The 24,625-nt window shown below is 55.8% G+C and overlaps 1 protein-coding gene across 4 annotated transcripts in view; it reads left to right on the forward strand.

Annotated features, from left to right (window-relative positions):
• Positions 1-24,625, forward strand: part of MDGA1 (MAM domain containing glycosylphosphatidylinositol anchor 1) — a 54,278-nt gene that overhangs the window by 9,860 nt on the left and 19,793 nt on the right. For all 4 annotated transcript variants that reach the window (XM_059701807.1, XM_059701805.1, XM_059701806.1 and 1 more), the window contains exons 2-3: positions 19,737-19,876; positions 23,782-23,956. In XM_059701807.1, the coding sequence (XP_059557790.1) occupies positions 19,737-19,876; positions 23,782-23,956 (315 nt within the window). The remainder of the gene's footprint in view (positions 1-19,736; positions 19,877-23,781; positions 23,957-24,625) is intronic.

The following is a 24,625-nucleotide window of genomic DNA, read 5'->3' on the forward strand; positions in this document are numbered from 1 at the left end:
GAGACTTCCTGTGTTAGCAGTGCTAACCGCAGGTCCAGGTCAGGGGCTTGGGAGACAGGCCCCTGCTTCTCACCAGGGCCTTCCCCATCCCCGAATTGGGAGGGGCTGCAAGAATCCTCCCGGAGGTGCTGCCCCATTGATTTGCATGAGGTAAATTGTTACCTCTCCGAGATGTGGCCCTTTTGTGTACTCTCTCCTCCATTAGGTTTATAAATAAATGAAAATTTCAGAATCGGACCCCATTGAAGCAATTTAGTGTCAACCAAGCACATCATCACGGGCGCCTGCTAAGTGTCGGGGAGGGTGGCGGGAGCTGAGGCCACAGGGGCCAGGGCACCCATGCCCCAGGAGCGGGCAGGGGGGCGGGAGGACGCAGCCTTTTCCAAGGCCCTCATTTCTCAGGTGGAGAAGCTTGAGTGACTTGCCAAAGGCCCTGCAGTTGGCAGGTAGCAGAGTTAGGATTTGAACTCAAGCCGGCCTAATGGCAAGTCCAGGGCCCGCCGGCTGCTCTGAGGGGGGCTCCATGGCGCTATCGGCCCTTCCTGTTGCCTGGGCTGGGCTGTGCTGTGGAGTTGGGAATCTCTGTCTGTTCCTAGAAACCAGGCCTCACGAGAGAGGCTCCAGCAAATGGAAGTTTAGTGGCAGACTGTCCAGGGCTGCATGGAGGCTTCCTGGCCGCTAGAAACCCAGGCTCCTTTCCACTCGTCACTATGCTCTGCTTACGGAGGCGTTCTCAAACTTTGCTTCAAACTGGGGAGTGCGCAAAACTCCCAAAGCCTAGGCCAGTGATGGCAAACCTTTTGAGCTCGGCGTGTCAGCATTTTGAAAAACCCTAACTTAACTCTGGTGCCGTGTCACATATAGAAATGTTTTGATATTTGCAACCGTAGTAAAAACAAAGATTTATATTTTTGATATTTATTTTATATATTTAAATGCCATTTAACAAAGAAAAATCAACCAAAAAAAATGAGTTCGCGTGTCACCTCTGACACGCGTGTCGTAGGTTCACCATCACTGGCCTAGGCCATACCTTACCAATGAAATCAGAATATCTCGGGGAGGTAAACAGGCATTAGTATTTTTTTTAAGACCCCAAGGTATCACCTCACATGCAGCAAGGTTTGGGAACCCTTGCCTTAAAGCATTTTGCCACAAAGCCACCAAAGGGCTGCCCTGCTCAGTCATCATGGTACATTCCAGCCCTGGCCGGTGTGCTCAGTGGTTAGAACATCAGCTGTGCACCAAAGGGTTGAAGGTTTGAAGGTTTGATTCCCAATTAAGGGCACATACCTGGGTTGTAGGTTTGATTCCTGGCCCTGATCAGGGTGTATGTTGGAGGCAACCAATCGATGTGTCTTTCTTCCATTGATGCTTTATTCTATCTCCCTCTCTTCCCCTCCTTTCCTCACTTCCACTCTCTTTAAAAATCAATGGAAAAAATATCCTCAGGTGAGCGTTACAAAATAAAAAAAGACACATTGCAGGTAGGAAAAAGAAAAGGTACAGGCCTACCAGCTGAGTCCGTTTTCTTTCAAAAAGCTTTTCCAGAAACCCCCTCCCCATCACTGCTGCGTGTAGCTCATGGGCCATTCTTAGCGGCAAGGGAGGCTGAGAAATGCCTTTTCGATGGGCACATTCTCACCTAAGAGATTATCAGGGTTTAGTTAGAACGAAGGGGAGAATGGATATTGGGTAGATAATGTCCACTTTACCACGAATCCCCACCTCAGGGTCAGCTGGTCCTTCTTGAAATGAGGGAGGACTTAGATGGCTGTGAACACCACTCTCCCCCCCACTCCCTCCCCCCGGCCAGCCTAGCTCAGGTGGTGGTGGTGGTGGTGGGGGGGGCTCTGGCTGTTCTGAGGATGCCCAGAAGGAATTTATAGAGAACTGAGACCTAGAGCAGGGGAGAGCCTTGCTGGGCTCAACAACACATTCCTGTGTGGGTCCCAGCTCCCTGTCGGCCTGTGCTCCCCTTCCCCGCTTCCCACCCGCGCACCACTCACAACTCGTGAGGTGGTTGATTTCTGCTGGTTGGTACCTGTCCCCTCTGGCAATGGCTCCTTCCAGTCCCAGCCACGGGAGAGCTCTGTGGACCCCCCTGATTTGGGGGAACAAAAACTGAGGGGCTACGCCAGAAGCCATGGGGCAGAAAGTACTGCAGAGGCGATGTAGTTCGTCTTTCTGTTCTCAAAGCCTGTGGTCCTTTGTTGTCGGGAAGTTCTCCTCGTTGTCTTACTGTAATTCAGCTCGCTGTAACATAATCTCTTCTCAGAAAGATTCAGGAGCTGAGGCCTCTCAGCTGAACTTGAGCATCTCCTTGGCCCAGAGACTTTTCCTATGTGATTCTTAAGTAACTCTTAACGAGGTGCTTCTTCCCATTTCTGAGAGGGGCATCGGGAAGGTAGAGGTGGGGAGGGTGCTGGTGGCCTCATCTCCCTGGGTTTGGTTCTGGCGTTCTGCTGGAATGGCGACCTTGGGGAGGTCAGCTTACCTTCCAGCAAAATCCGTAAGCCCACGGCTTGCTGCAGTTCTGTGCTGTGGCGAGGTCTGGCTTTACTCTCCTTTCTGGAATATGCCACAGGGTAGACATAGAGAAGGTCATGAGGTGGGGCCCGAGGGTGTGGCACGGAGAGAGCTCAGCCGCCAGTCCAGTCGGTGGCAAGCGGTCCAGAGGCAGATCGTTGAGACTCAGCGCAGCAAGAGACTAGACCAGAGACGGTGAGTGGCTTGTTGAGGTCACACAGCAGGGAGGCACCGAGGCTGAATGAAAAGCCATGCCAAGGGACTCCACATCTGGATCTTTCCCATCCTCCTAGGTAACCTTGTAGGCTCGGAGGAGCGGGGGCATGTCTACCTGGTGTTCATAAGCTCATTTTAGGCTGTAAATCTACAATCCCCCTCCCACCCCTGCAAACCCCATTTCTTATCCCCAAGCTTCACTGCATCCAAGGAGTCTTGCTCTGGGTCCAGGACGCCTGGCCAGATGTGAGAAGCCCTTCGTGAAATGTCGGGAGGCCCTGGGAGGCCCCGTGTGGGGGGAGGAGGCAGCCGGCGTGGCCCCGTGACCTGGAGGCTGCTGGCTGCTGGTCTCTGTCGCACAGCCTGTGGTCCGCTTTAGGGCAGCCAGCCCGTTCGCCCGCAGGAACCCGGGCCTGTTTCGGGAAGGCTGCTCTGGGCATTCCCCGCAGCCCTCAAGCCCTTCCCCCGTGGCTCAGGCTGGTTGGTCCGATGAGTTGGATCTTGAGGATTGGAATTTAGGTGAGGAAGTTTCGACAAGTGATAGGTGGAGGTAGAGGAGTCTGTGTGTGTGTGTGTGTGTGTGTGTGTGAGTGACAAAACAAGGGACCACGTGAGAGACTTAATAGGGGCACCATGACAATCAGAATTGGCTTGGACTTGAGGTGGCAGTTTGGGTTCCCCAGAAGCAGACCCTGAGATAAGGAGCCAAGTACAGGTAGTTTATTTGGGAGGTGAGTGCAGGGAGCTCAGGTAGGGGAATGAAGACATGGGATAGGAAAGCAAAGGCAACCAAAAAAAGGTGCATTGTCAAGCGAGTCACCACCATGTCTCACTAGGGACCTTGGGGACACTGCGTAATACACACTTCAGAGTCTGCCCGTCGTGGTGAGGGAGCTGGGGCAGGTGTACACCAAATCCCATCTGTCATTGGCTGCAGGCTGCTCCTGGGGGTGTTAATTCCTGGGGGTGTTAATTCCTGGGGTGTTAATTCTGGCACTCGCTGGGCAGCAGGCTGCACGGGAAGGCAGTGTGACTGGCCTCAGGTGCTGGCGCTGTGCATGGCATGGTCAGGGGAGCGGGGCTCCGGCAGCGTGGACTACATCCTGCCTAGCCTTCTGTTTGCCGCTTCAGAACCAGCCAGTTTTGCTGAGCTCTTTGTTCGTCGGTCTTGTCTTCTGGGCTGCACGCGTAAGCCCTGATTCCGGGCGGAAAACCAGACCCGTGAGCTCCTCGTTTACTTCCTGGGATTCTGTGACGAGACCTCCAGCCCGTCAATTTCCCCAAGACCCTCCTGGTAGAACCCAGGCTCTCCCTGAAGGATTGAGGGGCCTCACACCTGGGGAGGGCAGGGCTTGGGGTCACGGAGGACAAACCCAGTCTCCCGGGCCCTGTGGGCATTGCCGTGGGGCATGATCATTAGCTTCCCACCAGCTCAATTCAAAACGAAGAGAGAGGAGGGGACCATTTCTGACACTGGACGGCTGCCCTTTCCCCGCAGGCAGGACCCTGTGTGGGTAATTAGGCCGATTGCATTCTGTCCACTTCCCTCTGCAGGAAGGAGCCTCCGTGGGTAATGACCTGGCTCGTCTGCACCCTGAGTACCCCTGGGCCTTAGCGTCCAGATCAGAGCGGCGCCTCCATCCTGTTGTGAATTTCTCTCAGCCTCTCCACGCCCGCCTGGGACCTGAGATTAATAAAGTAATTAACCACATTTTTCTGGAGCCCTCGCTATGTGCCGGACACTGTTCTGGGTGCCGAGGATGCAGCGGAGAACAGGCAGAGGGATGATGGAGAGTCACGGGCTTAGAAAGTGACAAAGCCAGCAGAGATCTTGGGGCGAATCTCGTCATTTGTCAGAAGAGAAACCTGAGGCTGAGGAGGGCCAGGGAAGTCCTCGGCCTGCACAGCCAATAGGCAGCCCCGGCTGGGAGCTACGAAAGGTCAGAGGTATGGGGCTCAGAGGTCACCTGGCCCTAACGGCTCAGCAGCGGTTCTCAACCTGTGGGTCGCGACCCCTTTGAGGGTCAAACGACCCTTTCACAGGGGTCGCCTAAGACCATCGGAAAACACATATATAATTACATACTGTTTTTCTGATTAATCACTATGCTTTAATTATGTTCAATTTGTAACAATGAAATTGGGGGTCACCACAACATGAGGAAATGTATTAAAGGGTCGCAGCATTAGGAAGGTTGAGAACCACTGGTTTAGAGGCAGAAACCAGTAACCAGAGGCGAAGGGTCACACCAAGCTAGCGGTACTGCTCTGCCTGCCAGTAGACAAACCCTGTCTCCCACATCTATCTCCCAAGGCAGATCTGGGTTCTAATTTACAGAGGGGAGTGTGTGTGTATGTATGTATGTATGTGTTTGCGGGTATGCATGTATGTGTGCGTGCATGTAGAACCAGCAGCATTAGGTAAACTGCTCTCGCTGGGTACCTCCACAGGAGCTGAAATACATTCCCATGTTCTCTCTACCTTGCGTGTACACTTTATCTCTATTTTTGTGCACATGTAAGTATACATGGGCATGCATGTGCTGAAGGTGTGTATATGCACGCTGATGTTGCACACAAGAGCATGGAGATATGTTCAGGGGGCCATGCTTGACTGTGGGGGACATCAGATCTCTTTGGGGGCCTCTCTGGGCCCACCTTTCCCCCATTGCCTCTCCTGGACTCTCTTGCCTTGGTTCTCAGGAAGGGGGAGGGAACAGGCCGTCAGCTGGTGTTGATGTCCAGCCTGGGTTATGGCTGCCTCATCCCTTCCAAGAGTCCTGGCGTGGGGGTAGGGACAGGCCAAGGCTGGCCTGGAGCTCCGGGCTAATTTTCCCGGCCTCCATCGATCCAGCAGCTTCTCCCGAGTCTATTAGCAGCCGGCGAGTGAAAATATCCCCCATCGTGAGCCCTGACCTGAGACAGGGAGGAATCCATAGCAATTTGTTCAAACAGAGGAAAGCGGTTCCCTCTGATTTGTATTCCAATTTATTCCAGGCAGGAAGGGGGTCAGGGTGGGGAGGGGGCAAACCCTGGCACTCGGGAGCGGGGCCCAGGCCCGGCTGTCAGCCCCCATGCCAGCCAGGGTGGCAGCTGGTGCTCCCCATGGTTCCTGGGGGAGGTGGGCCCCAGCAGGGGGGCGGGAAGAGAGGCCCGCCAGCCTTCCCAGCAGGCCCTGCTTGGCTGGAGAGATCAGTTGTGGATTTGGTTTTCACAAAATACAAAGCCGCCCACTTGGAGCCTCTCTCCCAGGCACTGGGGACTGTGCCAGGCATGCGCTCACCCGCTGCGCCTGTGCCAGGGTGGGGGCTGGGCTGGGCGCAGGGCCCCAGCGGCCCCAGCTGGGCTGAGTGGCAGGGGGCCTATTCTTCTCCTGGAGCCCCCAGCCCCCAGCCAGCCTTTCAGGAACAGAGTTGCTCAGGCTCAGAGGGGACCTGCACCCTGGAAAAGCTCCTGTGCGGGCGGGAGCCCCTCACCCAGAGCCCCTCACCACGGGAGCCCCAAGCACATCTCCATGACGCAGTGCGCATGCTTTGTTCCTGGTCCGAGCAAATCGGGGCTCCCTGGTGTCCTAATCAGGAAGTCTCATTTGAGCTGACCTTTACTAAGTACCTACTGTGCGCTGGGCGCTGGGCCAGTGCTGCCAAGTACCTTGCCCTTGCAGAGTCCAGTCTTCCTCGTGTGCCTCAGTTTCCTCGCTGAAGCTCCCACCACCCCCTGCATACTTCTGTCACCTTCCTCACCCATTTCTGCCGTCTTGTCCTTCCTCCTGAGGTGGCCCTGATGAGGGTCTCAGGTCTGATGGCCCCGCAGCCCCCCCTTTTCCAGAGGGACCCTCTACACAGGCTAGCTCTTTTTCTTCTGGATCACTTCCTTTCGCCCCACCTCACCCTCCCTTCCCCACCAGGGTCCAGGCCTTTGCAGAGGTGGTGCCATGGCAACCACAGAGGAGGATTCTGGGAAGGGTCCTCCAAGTGGTCCTGCAGCCTCCCCCCCACCCCCACCTCCTTCCCTCATTTGTCATTGCCCCCAGGGAGGGGAGTAAACAGAAAAGTTCTTCACACCGAGGTGTCAGCGACTAGCAGCTCTGAGATCAGCGGTGGCACAAGACTTGCCAGGCCCCATGACACCACCAGGGTCTAATTTCAGAAGCAAGCAACTAAATATATCAAAGTGGATGCATGATCATCTCTCTGGCTCAGGTGGGAGGCATGTGGCCTGAAGGATAGGAGTAGAGGCTTCTGAACCGGATCTGGGTTCAAGTTCTGCCGTAGCCACTTGCTACCTGTGTGATCGTGGGGAGATTACGCCCCGTGCCTCAGTTTCCCCATGCACAAGATGGCGATAGTAATAGCACCGTCCTCAGGGGGCTGTGGCGAAGAGGCAATGGGGGACTCTGGAAAGCCACTCAGCCCAGTGCCCAGCGTGTGGGGAGTGAACGCTCCAGCTGCTCAGAGGAGCACCCGCTAAGTGAGCGATTCCAGCACTGGTTTCGCTCAGGAAGCTGGTAAGTCAGAGGCGGCCACCAGGGAAGTGTCATATGAGGCTCTGGGTACAGGCGTGCGGCACACTCCTGGGGGACAGGGAGCGGGACCTAGAGCCGGGCCCAGGAGAGAGGGTGGCAGAATTCCAGCCTTCCCCCGTTTTCCTCTTGGGGAAATTTAGAGCCGGAACGCTGTTCCCTCTGAGCTACTTTACAGGTGTGTTCGCACCCAGCCCTTTGCTGCCACCCCCGCCACGGCCCATTTCAGACCTGACTTTCCTCCTAAGGGGCAGTCCCTCCTTCCCCATCCTCAGCCCCTAGGAGCCTCCTAATGGCAGTGACTTTTCTGGGCCCAGCTGTGATTGAACTCTGGTCCAATTGGCCTCCCCCATCCCAAGTACTTCACTTTCCTCCCCCAACCTGCTGGGTTTCAAGTCATTTACAAGTTGTTCAGAGGCTCAGCATTATAATCAGATCCTACAGTGTATACCACTTATGTGGTTTCTAAAAGTTTAGCCTAAAAAGGGGAGAAACCCTTCAGTGATGGAGAGAAAAAATGATGAGAATAATTAATGCAAGTATGGCATTTCCTGACTTATAAATATACCTGATGCTAAAGAAAATATGTTCCTCAACTTCATGCTTCTCGAATTGACTCTTGGAAAATAAGATTGTTCATCCTTTTCAGGGGTATAACATGCTTTCCCTTCCAGGGGTGTTCACTTTGAAAGGGGCACAGAGAATGAGCAAGTGACAGTTTAATACGCCAGGTGTTGCAGAGTGTGAGGAAGAACACAGAGTGGGGAGAGGGAGTGCAGGGGTGGAGGTCGGGCGGCCACGCTGTCTTAAACAGGGTGATCAGAGAAGGCCTCTCTTGACGAGAGCTGAGGTGATGGGGAGAGCTCTGGAACTCTGGGAAGAGCAGTCCAGCAGAGGGAGCTGCAAGTGCAAAGGTCCTGGGGTGGATGTGGGCTTGGCCTACTTGGAGAACAACAGAAAGCAGGGTGGCCACATGGGGAGGAGGGCAGAGAACGTGCTATTGAAAAAGGGTTGGCTTTGACTCCAAGTAAGCTGGGAGCCGTGGCAGGGTTTTGAGCAGAGGAGAGAGGAATCTGATTTTGTGTTGTAAAGGGATCCCTTCGGCTGCGTGTGGAGAAGAGACTATAGCAGGCAAGGGAGGAAGCAAGGTAGACCCACCAGGAGGCTGCTGTAATTCTCCAGGCAGGACATGGTGGTGGTGGCTGAGGGGTCAGGGTCAGGATCAGTTTTGGAGGTCGAGCTGAGAGGGCTCGCTGGTGGGCTGGGTGCGGGTGTGGAAGACAGAGAGGCCAGGGCCGGCTCCTAGGTTTCTGGCGGACACACAGTCAGCAGGGGACAGTGTGCTTTCACTAATGGGTGGGTGAGGAGTGGCCCTCAGGCCTTGCAGGTGTTGGGGGCATAAGGCTGTCCTCCTGAGCTCAGTGGATGGAGAGAAGCGTAAGGCTAGTCAGGCCCTTACATCTGATTCCCTGGTGTTTAACCCCAGGCCATCCCTCCTCCCGCCTCCTGAGTTGGGTGGGGTGAAGGCCTGGCCTGGACGGCTCTGCAGAGGCGTCTGTAAGAGGTTTCAAGCAGTCACGTTGGGGCACCCATAATCCCACCCCCAGAGCTGGGTGGGGTGATGCCCAGGAACCCCCAGTGGCCTGGGTTGGGGAGATCAGAGTGCTGCCTGGTGGTGGTGGGCTCCCAAGAAATACTGTCCTCCCCTCCCCTGCCCTCTGTGCGGGGGTCTCTGGCCCTACCCGCTCTCAAGCTGCAAGATTGATTGTGCTTTCAGCGTTGTTATTGTTATTATTAACCACTTAAACAACTTCGTAGGAAAAAAGAGAAAGAAACCCAGTGACCACCAGACATCAGCCATTCATTCTAAATTCCCGGCCCATCCCTGTCAATATGTTTTTACATAGCAGTGAACAGTGGGCCGCTCTGCTTTCTTGGGCGACTTTATCTCCTACGCACGTCCGCCGGTATTGACCGAGCCCTCAGACCTGCCACTTTAATGGCCTCCGGGCACCCCCTGCATCGACGCGCTGGAGTTGGGTCACCATTTCTCCATTTGCTGGGCGTTTGGCAGACTCCGATTTCCCTTTCTCCTAAATAGCCCAGCCGTGAATATCCGTATGCGGATTGCTTTTTCCTTTAAAGTGGTGTCCTTGGGGCCTGTTCCCCGAAGTGAGAGTGCCTGACGGTCCTAGGCCAGGGCAGTTTTATGGTTCTCAATTCGCATTGCCGGGTTTGGCTACAAAAAGCTAGAGCTCAGCTTGCACACGGCCCAGCCATAGTGGATTTTATAATTTTAATTTATTTTCACTGGGTTTGGTAGGTGCATTGTGTCTTGATTCCTTTTTTTAAAAAATATAAATATATATTTTTGTATTGTTTAAGATATTACAAATGTGTCCTTATCCCCATGTTACCCCCCACCCCGCTCATGCCCCCACCCCTCTGTTGTCCGTGTCCATTGGTTAGACCTATATGCATGTCCTGGTTCTTAACTTCCAGTTTTCACTTCCTGAAGCCACATTTGGGTTTTTCAGCTCCTAATGAGACCTGATTTGTGCAGAACTTGACAGTTTACACGTCACTTTCTGGTGTGTCATCTCACTTAAGACACTCTAACGTTACTGGTCTCTGTTTTAAACGGCGAACTTGGGTTGAGTCAAGTTCAGTGCTGGAGAGGAGCCTCAGTCAGCACTTGCGGGGTTGGTTGGAAAGGACTCCCACCCGCCTGCCACCGCCCCTTTCTTTCTGAGGGCGCAGGGTCCCCAGATGTTCATTTCAGCCCAAATCCAGTGCCTCAACCCCATGTCTTCCCTTCTCTCCCACAGCCAGGCCCGTGGCAGGCCCCGGGCTGTGTGCCCTGGACTTCCAAGATGGGGTTCCGAGGAAGCCACTGGGCTTTGGGGTCAGGTGGGGCTTTGGGGGTTGTTTGCTTCAGCAAAGCCACTGTTCCCTGCGTGCCCTGGCTCAGGACTGGCCCAGACTCCACGTTCTGGGTTGGGGGCTGGGCCTGGCAGTGTGGCTGTGGTCCCACCCAGGACGTGCCCCACCCCTGTTGTTGGTCACGGCTACACTGGAGCCTCAGGCTCCTAGGGACCGGGTCACTCAGGCGACTGTCGGGGTCCTCCTTGGACACTGCAGTGATGCTGCAACTCTCAGACCCAGGGGCCTCCTCCTGGCAGACACCTGAGGTATGAGTTTGGTTTTATTTTGCTTCTTCTAACTACACTTCTATTGTATCTATGAGGCAGCCATGCTGTACATGGTCGATTCCACTCTTACCGTGTTTAACAATCACAATAGGAAACACTCGTGCCCATTTTACAGTCAGGAAACTGAGGCTCTAGGCTAGAGGGTTAAACGATTTGCCCCAGAACACACAGCAATTACTGCAGCCACCTGGGTGAGAACCTAAGCCCACAGCTGTGTCCCTCCGGCCCTGCTCCTCCCCTGGACTGGGGTAGGTAGGCATGCTTTGGCACATGGGCACTCGGTCATATCTAGTCTGGATTGCTCTCAGGGCCCAGGGCCAGGTGAACTGCAGTGATGGGGTCCCCAGGACCAGCAGATTTTGGAGGGTCTGGATAGCTGGGACCCACACAGGGAAATTTTACACAAGTAACCCTGTGTCCTTGGGCCCCGTGTCCCCAGGCCAGGCAGGCTCAGGTCCTGGGTTCCAGAAGCTATTCTCTGCCTTGATGGGTGGCAGCTTGGCCCCCTGGGGAGAGCTTTCCTCCCAGGGGTCACCTCTTTTAGCCACCATGATATTCTGGTCCCTCAGGATGACTGCTCTTGGCGTTCCCCCCAAAGTAGACCTCCTCATTCAGTCTTCCACTTTCCTCTGGCAGGCCCTTGGAACAGGTTTCCTAAGGGTCCCGAACTATATTATCAAATGGAAAGGGCACTGAAATTAACTGAGCGCCTACTAGATAATAGTCATTGTACTCTGTGCCCAATGTACATTATCCTATTTAATCCACAACCCAGACGTTATTACCACTACAGCCTCGGGTGTAGTATTATCCCCATTTTGCAGATGAAGAAACTGAGGCTTCAAGAAGTTAAATACAGGACTTGCCCAAGGTCACATAGTCATTCGGTGAGAGATAGAGCCCTGCCTCCCACCCCTCCCAGCAGGGCAGTCGCTCAGACTGGCAGTTACAGCCTGGGGTGACGAGGCCTGTGCCTTTCTGCTGTCTTCCCGAGGGCCCTGCCTGCACTGCTTAGAGCTGCCCCAAGTCCCCTCATTGTTGAGAGTTTTGATCCCAGTGTTCTGGGGCCCACCAGGGAGAAGCCCCTTTATTGTTTCCCCCAGGGGGCCTCAGAGTCCTCATTTACAGGCTGTCCCGTGGCCTGGCCTGCTATCCCAGAGTTCCACACATGGCGGGCAGGCTAGACTTCCCCTGACGCTCAGACAATGGGGAGTCTATGAGCATAAGCTGGCGCTCTCAGGACCCGTGTCTGCTGACGAGGCCAGGATGTGGGTGCAGTGGTGCCGAACATTCCTCGGGACTGGGCACAGATGGACTGTCCACCGCTCTCAGCAGAGGAGGGCTGCCAGGATGTTGGCTCTGCCAGAAGCGCCAGGCCCTGCACATGGGCCCGGCCCTGTAAACAGTCGCAGGCTGGGCAAGCAGCAGCAGGCCCTGCATCTGACGCGAGAGCACAGCGAGGTTTTATGCTCCATTATGGCAACAGGGTGGCAGCCTGTGCACGGATCCTCTCAGCTGTGCTCGCTCCCCGCTCAGTGACAGGACCCTTGAACCCAGAGGTCAGTGTTTGCACTCAGAGGTCAGTGACACACGCGCTCGGGCTGGAGCCAAAGGGGAGGTCAGCTGAATAGAGGCTTGAGTTTGATGAGCCAAGAAGCCCTGGTGGTGCAAGCAGACTTCAGTGTGGTCTGCAGCGAGGGCGAGCAGGGCGTCTTCAGTGAGGCGCGCTAGGCCTCATGGGCTCTGCATCCTAGCGCCGAGGGCAGGGTGGGTCACTAATAGACGCTCGGGAAATGTTACAGAGCAATCGATGGATCAATGGCGCATTACCAGGCGACTCTGTGTGCCCTTGGAAGGGGTGGGAGGCAGGGAGTGAGAGGGAGGATGGAGAGGGAATGGCTTGGACCAAGGCCTGATGACCCGAGAGAAAGTCCAGGGGTGGACAGGACACAGTGTGCTGTGCGTCTCCTCCGGATGACCCGCGTGAAGGCGAGGCCAGAAGAGATGGTGGGACTGTTTCAAACTGGTTTTTCCATCATAGAATTGGAGCCCCCCTCTCCCCTCTCCACCCCCCCGACCTGGAGAGCTCTGAGAAGTCGCCTGGCCCATCCTGGCTGGCCGTGAGCAGAGGACAGGCCCAGCCAGCTCCGAAGCCAGCACGGTGGGTGGGGCGGCCAGGGCAAACCCCCGCTGTGGAGAGCTCAGAGGGCGGAGTTCATCCAGGTCGATGGGCCACAGGGTCCACCCATAAGCATCATCCCTGAGAGGAGGAGGCCAGGCGGAGCTGGCCAGGCACCCGCCCTGAGAGCCTGCTCCCGGGCCGGCCGCCATTCTCTGAGCAGCTAATTAAAAGAGAAAAGCCTGTTAATATTTCAGCATTGTTAAGCTCCCTAAATTATTTAGTGTCCATTTGCATTACATGCATAAAAGGATCGGTAAACGTGCGTACCAGGAGCTGGGAAGGCGGGGGAGGGGCAGTTTAAAGGATGCTGCCCGGGACCGTCCCACCAGTGACTGGTCCTGCGTGTCCTCCCACTGCGTGGACGCTCGGGAACTGGAAATGCATGGGGCTGAGCCCAGCGGTCAGGCAGTCAGACAGACACCCAACCAGCAGGGCATCCTTGGGCAACTTCCTTAACCTTGCTGAGCCTCAGCTTCCTCATCCGACAAATGGGAGCAAGAACAGACTTGTTACGAGCAATAAATAAGATCAGAGATATGAAGCACTCAGTGCGATGTTTGCGCAGAGTAAATGGTTATATTACGTGTAGGTTGTTAGGCTGTTGTCATGTTATGGTGGGGGAGACCTGGGACAGAACTCCAGCTCACAGCATCCCTCCCTGCTCCCTCGCTGCCTCTCCGCAGGCCTTCAGCCCAGCCCTTCGAGACGATACACCTCCCTAAGGCAGGGCCTGGTGCCATCGCGCCCCGTACCCCTGGGCCCCAGCGCCTAGCTCAGCCCCTCCCGCTCATAAGGATTTGTTGGATGACGGTCTGCTGGAAGCCAGGACCAGAACACGGATCCCGATTCCATGTTGCCTGGCCCAGAAGGCTCAGCAATGCTGCGGGAGGCAGTTAGGGGGGTGGGCCTGGGCCTGCCATCTGGCAACTGGGCAGCTAGGACCAACTCCAGGTGGGGAAGTGGCCGCCCCTGCGCCTTTCTCTCCTTGCCCTCCCCCCACTCCGCTCTGCGTGGAAGTTTCCCAGCCTGCAGACACCCTTCCCCTGAAGGAGCAGGAGCAGGGAGCAGGACAACAGCCCCCGTTGGCTGCGATTGACCTTTTCAAATGTGTGTGGAGGGCACCTGACGGAAAGCTGAGGGGGCTTTAAATTCGGGTTTTCCATGCGCTTGCTGTCTGCCTGCCTTGTTTGCTCTGCATGTACTGCTGCACCCTCATGCCTCTGTCAGCGCCCCTCCCCCTCGGCTAGCATTCTCTCAGGGGGGGCGGGGTCCCAGATGAAACTCCCCTTCTGGGTTCCAGTGAGGATCCTCTTCGGAAGCCCAGTGGGCAGTTTGAATTAGCCTTCACTTGAGTGAGTCATAGGGTGTGTGGCTTCCTCCCTGGGCCTGCGGGTGCCACAATCCCCACCGGCACCTACAATTTGAGGGTGTCTTCTTTTGGGGGAAGAGAGGAGTGAGCTCATTGGCCAGAAGCCCTCTGCTAGGGACTTGCTATTTCTGCCTCAGCCGTCCCCATGATGAAGTTGCCCCCTGGGTGCCATCTCTCATGCCATCTCATATTCTCAGCCAAGGGACTGGCATGTGGTGTGTGGTGGTGGGGTGGGGGGCGGGTGTTACTTGACTCCACAGCCTTAGTTTTGTGTTGCTCATCGGATCAGCACTTCTCCACTTGTTACAGACAACACTTCTGTCTCTCAAGATGTTAAGAGCTACTCTGTGAAGAAAGGGCTTTATGGTCAAATGCACTCGGAAAGCACTGGATTAAACCAAGTCAGCGGGTGTGTTCACTGCAGGACTTTTCAGAGCCTTTAATCATATCCTCTTGTGTGCCGAGGCTCTGAGGAGAGAGAGGAGGCAGCGTCCTTGTTTGGCGGGGGACTGTGGATGAACGCTTTACGGCACTCAGGTTGGGGGACAGGGTTTTCCTTTCCTCGTGGGGGTTTATCGATAGAGCTCAGAAAGTGAAATGAGACCAGAGGCAGGGACATGTAACTGGCTCCAAAATCCTGTCCTGCTTTCTGTCCGCAATGTGATATCAAGCAGAGACAATCAAATCAAATCCTGTGGCGCCTCCGAAATTCCCGGGAACCTGGTACCAATCCCAACTCGGAGGCCCGCGCCTGGAGGACAGAGCTGGCTGTTCCGCATGGGCCTGGGAGTGTGCTGTGACAGGCTCCCCTGGCGACACAGGGCCGGGATGGGGGCATCTGAGGACGATTGGGCCAGTGGACTGAGTTCCAGGCCACCGAGTGGAAGGTCTGGGTTCGAGTCCCAGCGCTGCTCTGGGTCAGTGAGTGACGGGATTGCCTTCTCCACGCCTTCGTGTCCTCTGCCAACACAGGCTACATAGGACTTGCCTATCTGCCTCTCAGAACCAAGGCGAGGAGCTTACAGTTATGGCCCCGGGAATACATCAGCCGTCATCATCTGTGGGTCCTGTCATTCGGGCCTCAGGCCCGGGGAGTGGGCTCCTGAGGGGAGTGCGGGATCATCTGTAGAATAAAGTGCTGGCGGACACGGTTCGATCGTTCACCGTGTGCCAGACCCTGTTTTAAACACTTCACCTGAGTTCACGTATTTATTCCTCACAACAACCCCATTCACAACTGAGAAAACGTAACTTGCTAAAAGTCACAAAATAACTCGCTGAAAGCTGGGTGAGGGTTATGATAAGAGGGGTGCTCCCTGAAGGGCACCCCCTCCCTGGTTTCCAAGCCCCCTTTAGCCCTGCACAGCCCTCAGCAGGAGTCTTGACTGTATTCATGAAGCATCCCCACCGGTGTCATGTCTGCTTTGAGTGTTTGCACCCCTGGAGTGTAGAGGGGGCCACAGAGGGGGCCTGTCTGTCCCCATCTCCCCTCCTATTTGATCATCTCAGGAGCTGTCATTTAGCAAAAGAGCACACGCATACTGCTCGGCCAGATGTTTTACACATATTGTCTCCTTGTTTGTTTTTGGTTAATCCTCCCCCAAAGATATTTTCCCATTGATTTTTAGAGAGAATGGAAAAGAGAGGGAGAGACACACAGAGAGAAACATCGATGTGAGAGAGACACATAGATTGGTTGCCTCCTGCATGCACTCTGACCTGGGCTGGGCATCAAGCCTGCAATCGAAGTGACTGGAATCGAACCCGGGACCCTTCAGTCCATGGGCTGGCGCTCTATCCACTGAGCAGACTGGCTAGGGCTGCACATATTTTTTTAAACTCTCACATGAGCCTTAGGAGAAGGCATTATTGTTCCCGTTTTGTAAATGAAGAGGCCAAGGCTCAGAGAGATGAAGTAACTTACCCCGTGTCACCCAGCTCGTGGGTAGCAGAGCCAGGAATTCATCCCAGATTGTCAGCTCTTTCCATCTCTCTAAAGCCAGTTTCTCCTCTGCCCACTGTTGCTTGTCACGTGCCCCTGCTTTAGAGTCGTCTTAGCACCAAGCGTACTCGGAAACCATCCAGTTTCTGTTTTTCTGTTTGCTACCAGTTTACCCGAAGATGCTCTTTCCAAGCTGGTCCCTGGCTTTCCCCGACAGCCTCGTCAGCACCCGCAGGGCAGCGGCTCGGAGCATTTGTTGTGTGACGGGCTGGATGGAGGGATTATCTCGGGGCCCCTGACATGGGCTCTGGCCTGGTTGCCTTTGGAACCAGAAGATGCTGCTGTTGGCAGTGCCGCCCTGGGGCGTGTGGAGGGGAGGCTGAGGTTAAGCGGGACAGAGGACAGAGCCCCTTTGGGGGCCTGCAACGCTGTGGGGGTTTCTCTTGGTTCAGGGTTAGAAACACAGTTCCAGACACTCCTGGGGTGAGCAAAGTGTGGGACGCTGACTCATGCTAACGAAACTCAGTGGGGGTGGGGGTGGCGGTGGGGAGGGTGGGGAAGTGGGGTGATGGACAAACTGAAATGCCAAGGTCAGGGGGTCTGGCTACCTTGCTGCTAGCCAGTACTCCTCCAAAGGGAATATGTGCACCTGGGAGACGTCAGCCATGGGAAGGGGCTCACCCAGTAGGAGTTCACAGCCCGGTGGCAGAAAGACAAGGACCTGAATTGGATGGACACACAGATTGATGCCTTGTTGTGGTGCTGGGGGAGTAACCACACAAAAGGAGGGGTTGTGCAGGAAGCCATGGGCGCTTCCTGGAGGAAGTTACCCATTGTATGTCCAGGCTTTATCTCACCTCTGCGCACCTCTTTAGGGCCAGGACTCTGTTCACTCCCTATGTCCCTCGAACCCTACAGCTCTCCCACCTCCTCTCTCCACCATCAACTGTGAGCACACAGGTGTGAACAGGGGGCTTTGTCCTCCTTCTGGGGGCCCAAGCCTTTGTGGGGTGGGGCTGGTTTGCCTTTAGGACGGGGGGGGGGGGTGGGGGCTGACACTGAGGGAGGGGCTTTCCCAGTTCTGTCATTTCCCTCTGGGTCCCCCTGCCCTGGGCACTGGGAGAGAGGTTGGGGGGAGCCAGTTTTTTGAGAACTTCTGGTCCCCATGGGAGAACTTCTGTCCCTTGGAGAAGATGCTGGCACAGGCCCAGGGAGCACCGAGGGAAAATTAACAGGGATTTGGGGTAAGGGAATGTGTAATCTGTGGGTTGGGGAATCTTAGGGTAAGCTCTCTGAGATGGTTGGGGGTGGGTAAATGCTCTCAGGAGAAACTAAGGGGATGAGGGAAGCAGCTGGGCAAAAATGTGGTTCACCTGACTTAGCCTTTGCCTGTTCCTAGGGTCGGGGGGGGGGGGCGGGGGGGGCTGTGTCTGGAGCGTGAACAGCACCACAGTCATCCCATCTTGAGGCAAGAGGACTAGCATCTGCACTGTGTTTGCCAGGCATTGGGTGGGAGTGTATATCGGGGAAGGGTGACCTCCTAGGCATTTCCAGGCCAAGTGCTGGCTAAGGACAATTCCCTGGGAAGGTGAGCTCTGTGCACCCACAGCCACCACTCAGAGCAGCGGGGTGGATGCACCAACCAGATGCGGGAAGCTGGGTGGAGCCCCAGCAGCCTCCCCTGTAGGGCTGCTAAGACGGCGATGCTCACTGGGTGATGACCAGTCTGTATGGTGATGCTCACTGGGTGATGGCCAGTCTGTACGGCGATGCTCACTGGGTGATGGCCAGTCTGTACGGCGATGCTCACTGGGTGATGGGCAGTCTGCACGGCGATGACCAGTCTGTACGGCGATGCTCACTGGGTGATAACTAGTCTGTACGGCGATGCTCACTGGGTGATGCCCAGTCTGTATGGCGATGCTCACTGGGTGATGACCAGTCTGCACGGCGATGACCAGTCTGTACGGCGATGACCAGTCTGTACGGCGATGCTCACTGGGTGATGACCAGTCTGTACGGCGATGCTCACTGGGTGATGACCGGTCTGCACGGCGATGCTCACTGGGTGATGGCCGGTCTGCACGGCGATGCTCACTGGGTGATGGCCGGTCTGCACGGCGATGCTCACTGGGTGATGGCCGGTCTGCACGGCGATGCTCACTGGGTGATGGCCGGTCTGCACGGCGATGCTCACTGGGTGATGGCCGGTCTGCACGGCGATGCTCACTGGGTGATGGCCGGTCTGCACGGCGATGCTCACTGGGTGATGGCCGGTCTGCACGGCGATGCTCACTGGGTGATGGCCGGTCTGCACGGCGATGCTCACTGGGTGATGGCCGGTCTGCACGGCGATGCTCACTGGGTGATGGCCGGTCTGCACGGCGATGCTCACTGGGTGATGGCCGGTCTGCACGGCGATGCTCACTGGGTGATGGCCGGTCTGCACGGCGATGCTCACTGGGTGATGGCCGGTCTGCACGGCGATGCTCACTGGGTGATGGCCGGTCTGCACGGCGATGCTCACTGGGTGATGGCCGGTCTGCACGGCGATGCTCACTGGGTGATGGCCGGTCTGCACGGCGATGCTCACTGGGTGATGGCCGGTCTGCACGGCGATGCTCACTGGGTGATGGCTGGTCTGCACGGCGATGCTCACTGGGTGATGGCCGGTCTGTATGGCGATGCTCACTGGGTGATGGCCGGTCTGCACGGCGATGCTCACTGGGTGATGACCGGTCTGCACGGTGATGCTCACTGGGTGATGACCGGTCTGCACGGTGATGCTCACTGGGTGATGACCGGTCTGCACGGTGATGCTCACTGGGTGATGACCGGTCTGCACGGCGATGCTCACTGGGTGATGACCGGTCTGCACGGTGATGCTCACTGGGTGATGACCGGTCTGCACGGTGATGCTCACTGGGTGATGACCGGTCTGCACGGTGATGCTCACTGGGTGATGACCGGTCTGCACGGTGATGCTCACTGGGTGAGTGATGACCGGTCTGTACGGCGATGCTCACTGGGTGAGTGATGACCGGTCTGCATGGCGATGCTCACTGGGTGATGACCAGTCTGCATGGTGATGCTCACTGGGTGATGACCAGTCTGTACGGCGATGCTCACTGGGTGATGACCAGTCTGCATGGTGATGCTCACTGGGTGATGACCAGTCTGTACGGTGATGCTCACTGGGTGAGTGATGACCAGTCTGTACGGTGATGCTCACTGGGTGAGTGATGACCAGTCTGTACGGTGATGCTCACTGGGTGATGACCAGTCTGTACGGTGATGCTCACTGGGTGAGTGATGACCAGTCTGCATGGTGATGCTCACTGGGTGATGACCAGCCTGTACGGTGATGCTCACTGGGTGATGACCAGTCTGTACGGTGATGCTCACTGGGTGATGACCAGTCTGCACGGTGATGCTCACTGGGTGATGACCAGTCTGTACGGTGATGCTCACTGGGTGATGGCCAGTCTGTACAATTACAAAGCTCCTCCCCCTCATCCCCCCACCAGCTCACTGGAGAGCACAGGTCTCCTGCAAGGGCGTGGGATGGGGAGGAAGTGCCCCTGAGCTCCCTGCCTCTCTGGTTCTGGCCTGCGGGCTCTGGGAGGATTCTTTCTGAGCTCCATGGGGCCAGGCCTCCAAAGAATGACCTGGGAAGGTCTGGGCTGTCCCCTCCCTCAGACATGCTCAGGAGGGAGTCTCAGACCCCTTCTCGCCTCTTGTCTAACCTCCCCGCTCTCTGTCAGCTCCAGCCCAGGCCCAGATCGTCCACGCGGGCCAGGCGTGTGTGGTGAAAGAGGACAACATCAGCGAGCGCGTCTACACCATCCGGGAGGGCGACACCCTGGTGCTGCAGTGCCTTGTCACCGGGCACCCCCGGCCCCAGGTAGGGCCCCATCCCGCCTGTGCGGCCCCTCCTCCCTCCCACCCCCACTCTGGGATCACAGCTTGAGAAGCCGAAGCAGGGGTTGGGGACTAGGGGCGATCGTGGCAAATACACCGAAGACAGGAGATGGGGCTGGGGAAGCAGCTGGAAAATGAACTCTCTGGGGGAAGGGCTGGAGGCTTCGGGCTCATTCGCCTGGAAACATTGATGGCCAAGGGGAAACACTGAGTGTCGGGTATTCGGTTCCACTCCATCCCTCGTGTCTGTGAGCGGACACATCCTCAGATGCAGCTTCAGCCCCGGTTAGAGGCCGTGTGCCAAGCGCTAAGGTAGGTGCTTTCTCCAGTGTTTTCTCGTTGGCTCCTCACAACCATTGTTTTCCCTGCTACTTAGGCTCAATCCCTGGGCTCATATTTGGAGACTGAGGTTCAGGGAGGTTAGGTAAACTCCCCAGGCCGCACAGCTCTGGTGAAGGTGGACGCAGAATTTGAATCCAGAACCAGTGTGCTCTGTAGCTTGGCACACTTCCTCCCAGGGCATCCGTCTTTGGACTGGGGACTCCAGGAATTACCAGCAACATTTAATACAATCTCTACTTTTGGAGGCTTCTGCTAGACAAGCCCTACACTCTGGAGATTGAAAGACTCAAAGCAATTAGAAAGCAACAGATGCTGAGACTCTGGAAATGCCAGGTGAACCTTGTCCCAGACCAACAGAATGATTCAGACAGGAAGCCGAGGCTGGTTATCGCCGAGAGCCACTGGGAGGAGGCAGGAGGCGGCGGGCTGGAGGGGGAGGATGCAATTTGCCGGTGAGCTGCTGTGACCTTTAAGGGGAGCAGAAGAGGTTTCGATTGGATCCTAGAAGGAGAGTGAAATGTGAAATCAAATGTCCTTTTTCAGGACAGTTTTAGGATCAGGGATGGCTTTAGTAGGTTGGGCCTTGAGACGAGCAGATGGCCAAGGAAACCCCCAAGGACTTGGGGCCTGACGCTATGCCTGCTGCTTGCTCCTTCTCTGAGGTTTGTTTAGAGGCGAAAGCGGTGCTGCCAGCCTTCAGGCCGGTGTTGTGTCAGGTGTGACGATTAGGGATGGTTCTCCTGGCGCCAGGGAGGCAGCTGGGCCATCTCTCCCTAAGGCGCACTAGCCATCTGTGGGTGTCCCCTGTGTCTGAGTCATCTGTGGTCGTGGCTGTGTATACAAGCCTTCATCTTTCCATTTCCATCCGAGGTTTCCTTGTTTTTCCTGCTACCTAGGCTCCACCCCCTGGGCTCCTATTTGACTCTGTCCCATCTCATTCCCCACAGATAGCTGGCCTCTGAGGCCTGTCTTTCTATGCCCTTGCATGGGTCTTCTCCTCTCTATTCCTCATTGCTCCTCTAAGTCAGACCTTCAGTCTGTTCCTTGGTCCCCTGCAGTAGACTCTCACTGGCCTCCCATTCTCCCAAGTCTCCCCCTCCAATCCATTCCTGCACCCTGACCCCAATCCTCATCCTCCAGCCGGCTGCATCGTATCACTGCCCTGCTCCAAAACCTTCGATGGCTCCCTGTTACCAACCAGACTCAGCTCAGGTTCCTGGAAGTAGAATTGAAGACCTCCCACAATCCGGCCCCCTCCTGCCTTTCCTATCTCAGCTCCCACTGGCATCCTCCTCACACCCTGTGTTCCAATCGAACTTGCCCAGTACACCCAGCCCATTCCTGCTTTAACCACTGTGGCTCACCTCTCCTGAAACGCCTTCAGTTCCCTTTTTCACTCGTTTCATTACAACCAATATTTATTGAGTCCCTGCCATGTGCCAAGCCCTGTCATGGGGCACAAGGATATAGCTACAGGCCTGTTGTCATGGAGCATCTAGTCTCATAGGGGAGCAGCCCCATCTCATGGCCCCCTGTGTGGGGGACTGAGTGGGCGGGGCATTCTCCACTCCAAATGTCAAGAGAGGGAACCCCTGGGGCCAACATGCAGAGGAATCCATAGCGATGGTAGTGAGCAGAAGCCGAAGAACCTGGTCCGTGGAGGGCCATGGGCCTCAGGGGTAGTAGGGTTCATGCACACGGAGGGGACATGAGTTGAGGCCACAGGGCTGTCCATGGCTGGGGAGCTGGAGCTGGACTCTATCTAACGCTGGAAGCTCGACACGAGTGGCACCACCTATCGCTGGAGACCAGAGACCCCTGTCCACAGCCCAGAGTCACAGCCGGGAGCGGACCCTCTGCTTCAGGATGTGGGTGCACACAGTCCCCTGGGAGAGAGCGTGACCCTAAGCCTGTCGCTGTCTTGCACTATCCAAGTGGTGAGGAAACCCTAAGCTGAGAAACAAACACGAAAACTGGTTGGAACCTGTGCACCCGTGTATATTGGACATAGGCAGCCGTAAAGCTACACCACAGACAGGGAAGGATAAAGCAAACCACATCCTAAGCAGCATGGAAACAAACGCCATCTAGACAATCATGTTAAAACCGCACAAGCCAAGCACAAAAAGAAAACATATTTCCACGGCCTTGTTCTCTCTCCAAAGCACCCTGTGGTCTAAGTGCGGATTGCCTGAAACGGCCTGCGTCCTTCCCCAGGTTCTGTAAGCTCTGAGCCCATGAGGGTAGGGTGTGTGTCGCGGGGATGAGAGTAGCAACGTTATGGCCTGCAGTGGCCCCTCCCTGCGTGAGAAGGTTGTCCTTTCACCGACTTCTCCCGGCCTTGGCCTTTTTGTTTTCATGACCTGTGGCCTGACCTAGTCACCAGGCTCAGGGCCCTGGCCCTGTCTCAGTAACAGGCAGTCCTCCTCAACTTTAGATGGAAACGTCCCTATCGCATCCTCTGATCCTTAGGACTTAGTCATCTGAAACGGGTCCGTTTTTCTCGAACCTCTGCTACTTTGAACAGTAGCTCCAGTTTCTTGGGTGATCCTTGATAGTGTCCATCATCTAAGGCAGTGTTAATAATAGCCATTTACTGAGTGACTCATATATACCACGCCCCACACCTAGCTGCTTTACATACTTTATTCCTGAACATCACAATGACCCTGCAAAGTGGGTGTTATGCTACATAATAGTTATGGTTATCTATTGCTACAGAACAAGTGCTCCAAAATGAGGGGCTTAAAACAGCAAACACTATTGTCTGACGGTTTCTGTGGGATAGGCAGGGTGGAGTGGCTGAGTTGGCTGGCGCTGGCTCAGGGTCTCTCACCGCCTGCAGTCATTTGAGGACTGACTGGGGCTGGCACATCCCCTTCCAGGTCACTTCCAGGTGCTGACCTGAGGTTCCCGCCCTCCCTGTGGGCCTCTCCATAGGGTTGCTCATGACATGACAGCTGGCTTTCCCCAGAGCGAGAAAGCCACCAAGATGGGAATCACAGTCTTTTATAACCCGATCTTGGAAGTGAGGTACCATCATCACTCCGGCCCTATTCTACTGGTCACACAGACCATCTGGTACTAAGTGTGAGGGGACTACAGAAAGGTGTGAATACCAGGAGGCAGGCAGCATTCCGGGCCAGCATGGACACTGGCTACTACCTAGACCTCTTGCACAGATGAGAAATCTGAAGCCTTCCAGCACTAAGTATACATTAATTTAATACCCCCAGTCACCCCAGGAGGGTGCAATAGTCTCCATTTTACAATGAGTAAAGGGGCAGGAGAGGCTGGGTAACTTGCCCACAAGTCCATGCTCCAAGCACTGCACATACTGCCTTCTTTAAAGCCTTAGCCTTCTGACCCCGGATTCCCCAGGCTCTTGGCTGACATGTCCTACCTTGCCTGAGCATTCCCACAAGTCTGTTTGGGTTGGTTTCCTAGGCCACGTAAGCTTGTGAAGGGGAGACACATTGCAGGGTTCAGCCTGGAGGCTCCCCACCCTCACTGCGGGGTCTGAATCTGCTCTCCCTGCCTGCCCAGGTGCGGTGGACCAAGACTGCGGGGAGCGCGTCCGACAAGTTCCAGGAGACATCCGTGTTCAATGAGACTCTGCGCATCGAGCGCATCGCGCGCACGCAGGGCGGACGCTACTACTGCAAAGCGGAGAACGGCGTGGGCGTGCCCGCCATCAAGTCCATCCGCGTGGACGTGCAGTGTGAGTTGGCGCCCTTCCTGGCTGTCCTGGCCCCTCCCTGTCTGTCCTGGCTTCCGGAGACCCCCTGGGGCTCAGGCTGGGAAGGAGGAGTCGGGGTGGAGTGCCATAGAGAACGGACACCTCTGTGGAGGACAGTAGACACTTCCTCTCGCCCATGCTGGAGAAGGAAATCGCTGCTGCTTCCCTGCGGTTCCTCTGATGTGTACTACCCTATGCCACTCACACTTTCCCGTCCCTAATCCCTTCCAAATCTCGCAACATCCCTGCCAGAGGGCAAGACAGGTTGGATTAAACCCATTCCACAGATGAAGAAACGGAGGTAGCAAGGGCTCATGACTTGTTCAAGGGCATAGGTCTCTTCAGTATGGTCCAGTGCCCTTCCCACATACCTCATGCCTCTGCTTTTGTCCCAGGGCAGCTCTGAAACTTCCTTACCCCACCACGTGCAGGCGCAAGCACCCGGCAGTCCTTGCTGCTTGGATGGGAGGCAGTCCCTCCCTGCCCCATGGATATTCCCTTAATCCCAAGAGGCTAGCTCCCTGCTTGCCACCCGCCTCTGTGCCTATCCAGGCTGACCCAGGTACCCAGCACCTGTGGGGCCAGGCCCAAGCGCCTGGCTTATACAATCTTAATGTCTACAATGAACTTACCCATTAAAGACACCTCGCA

Source organism: Myotis daubentonii, chromosome 6 (assembly GCF_963259705.1).
Source record: "Myotis daubentonii chromosome 6, mMyoDau2.1, whole genome shotgun sequence".
Lineage (NCBI taxonomy): Eukaryota > Metazoa > Chordata > Mammalia > Chiroptera > Vespertilionidae > Myotis > Myotis daubentonii.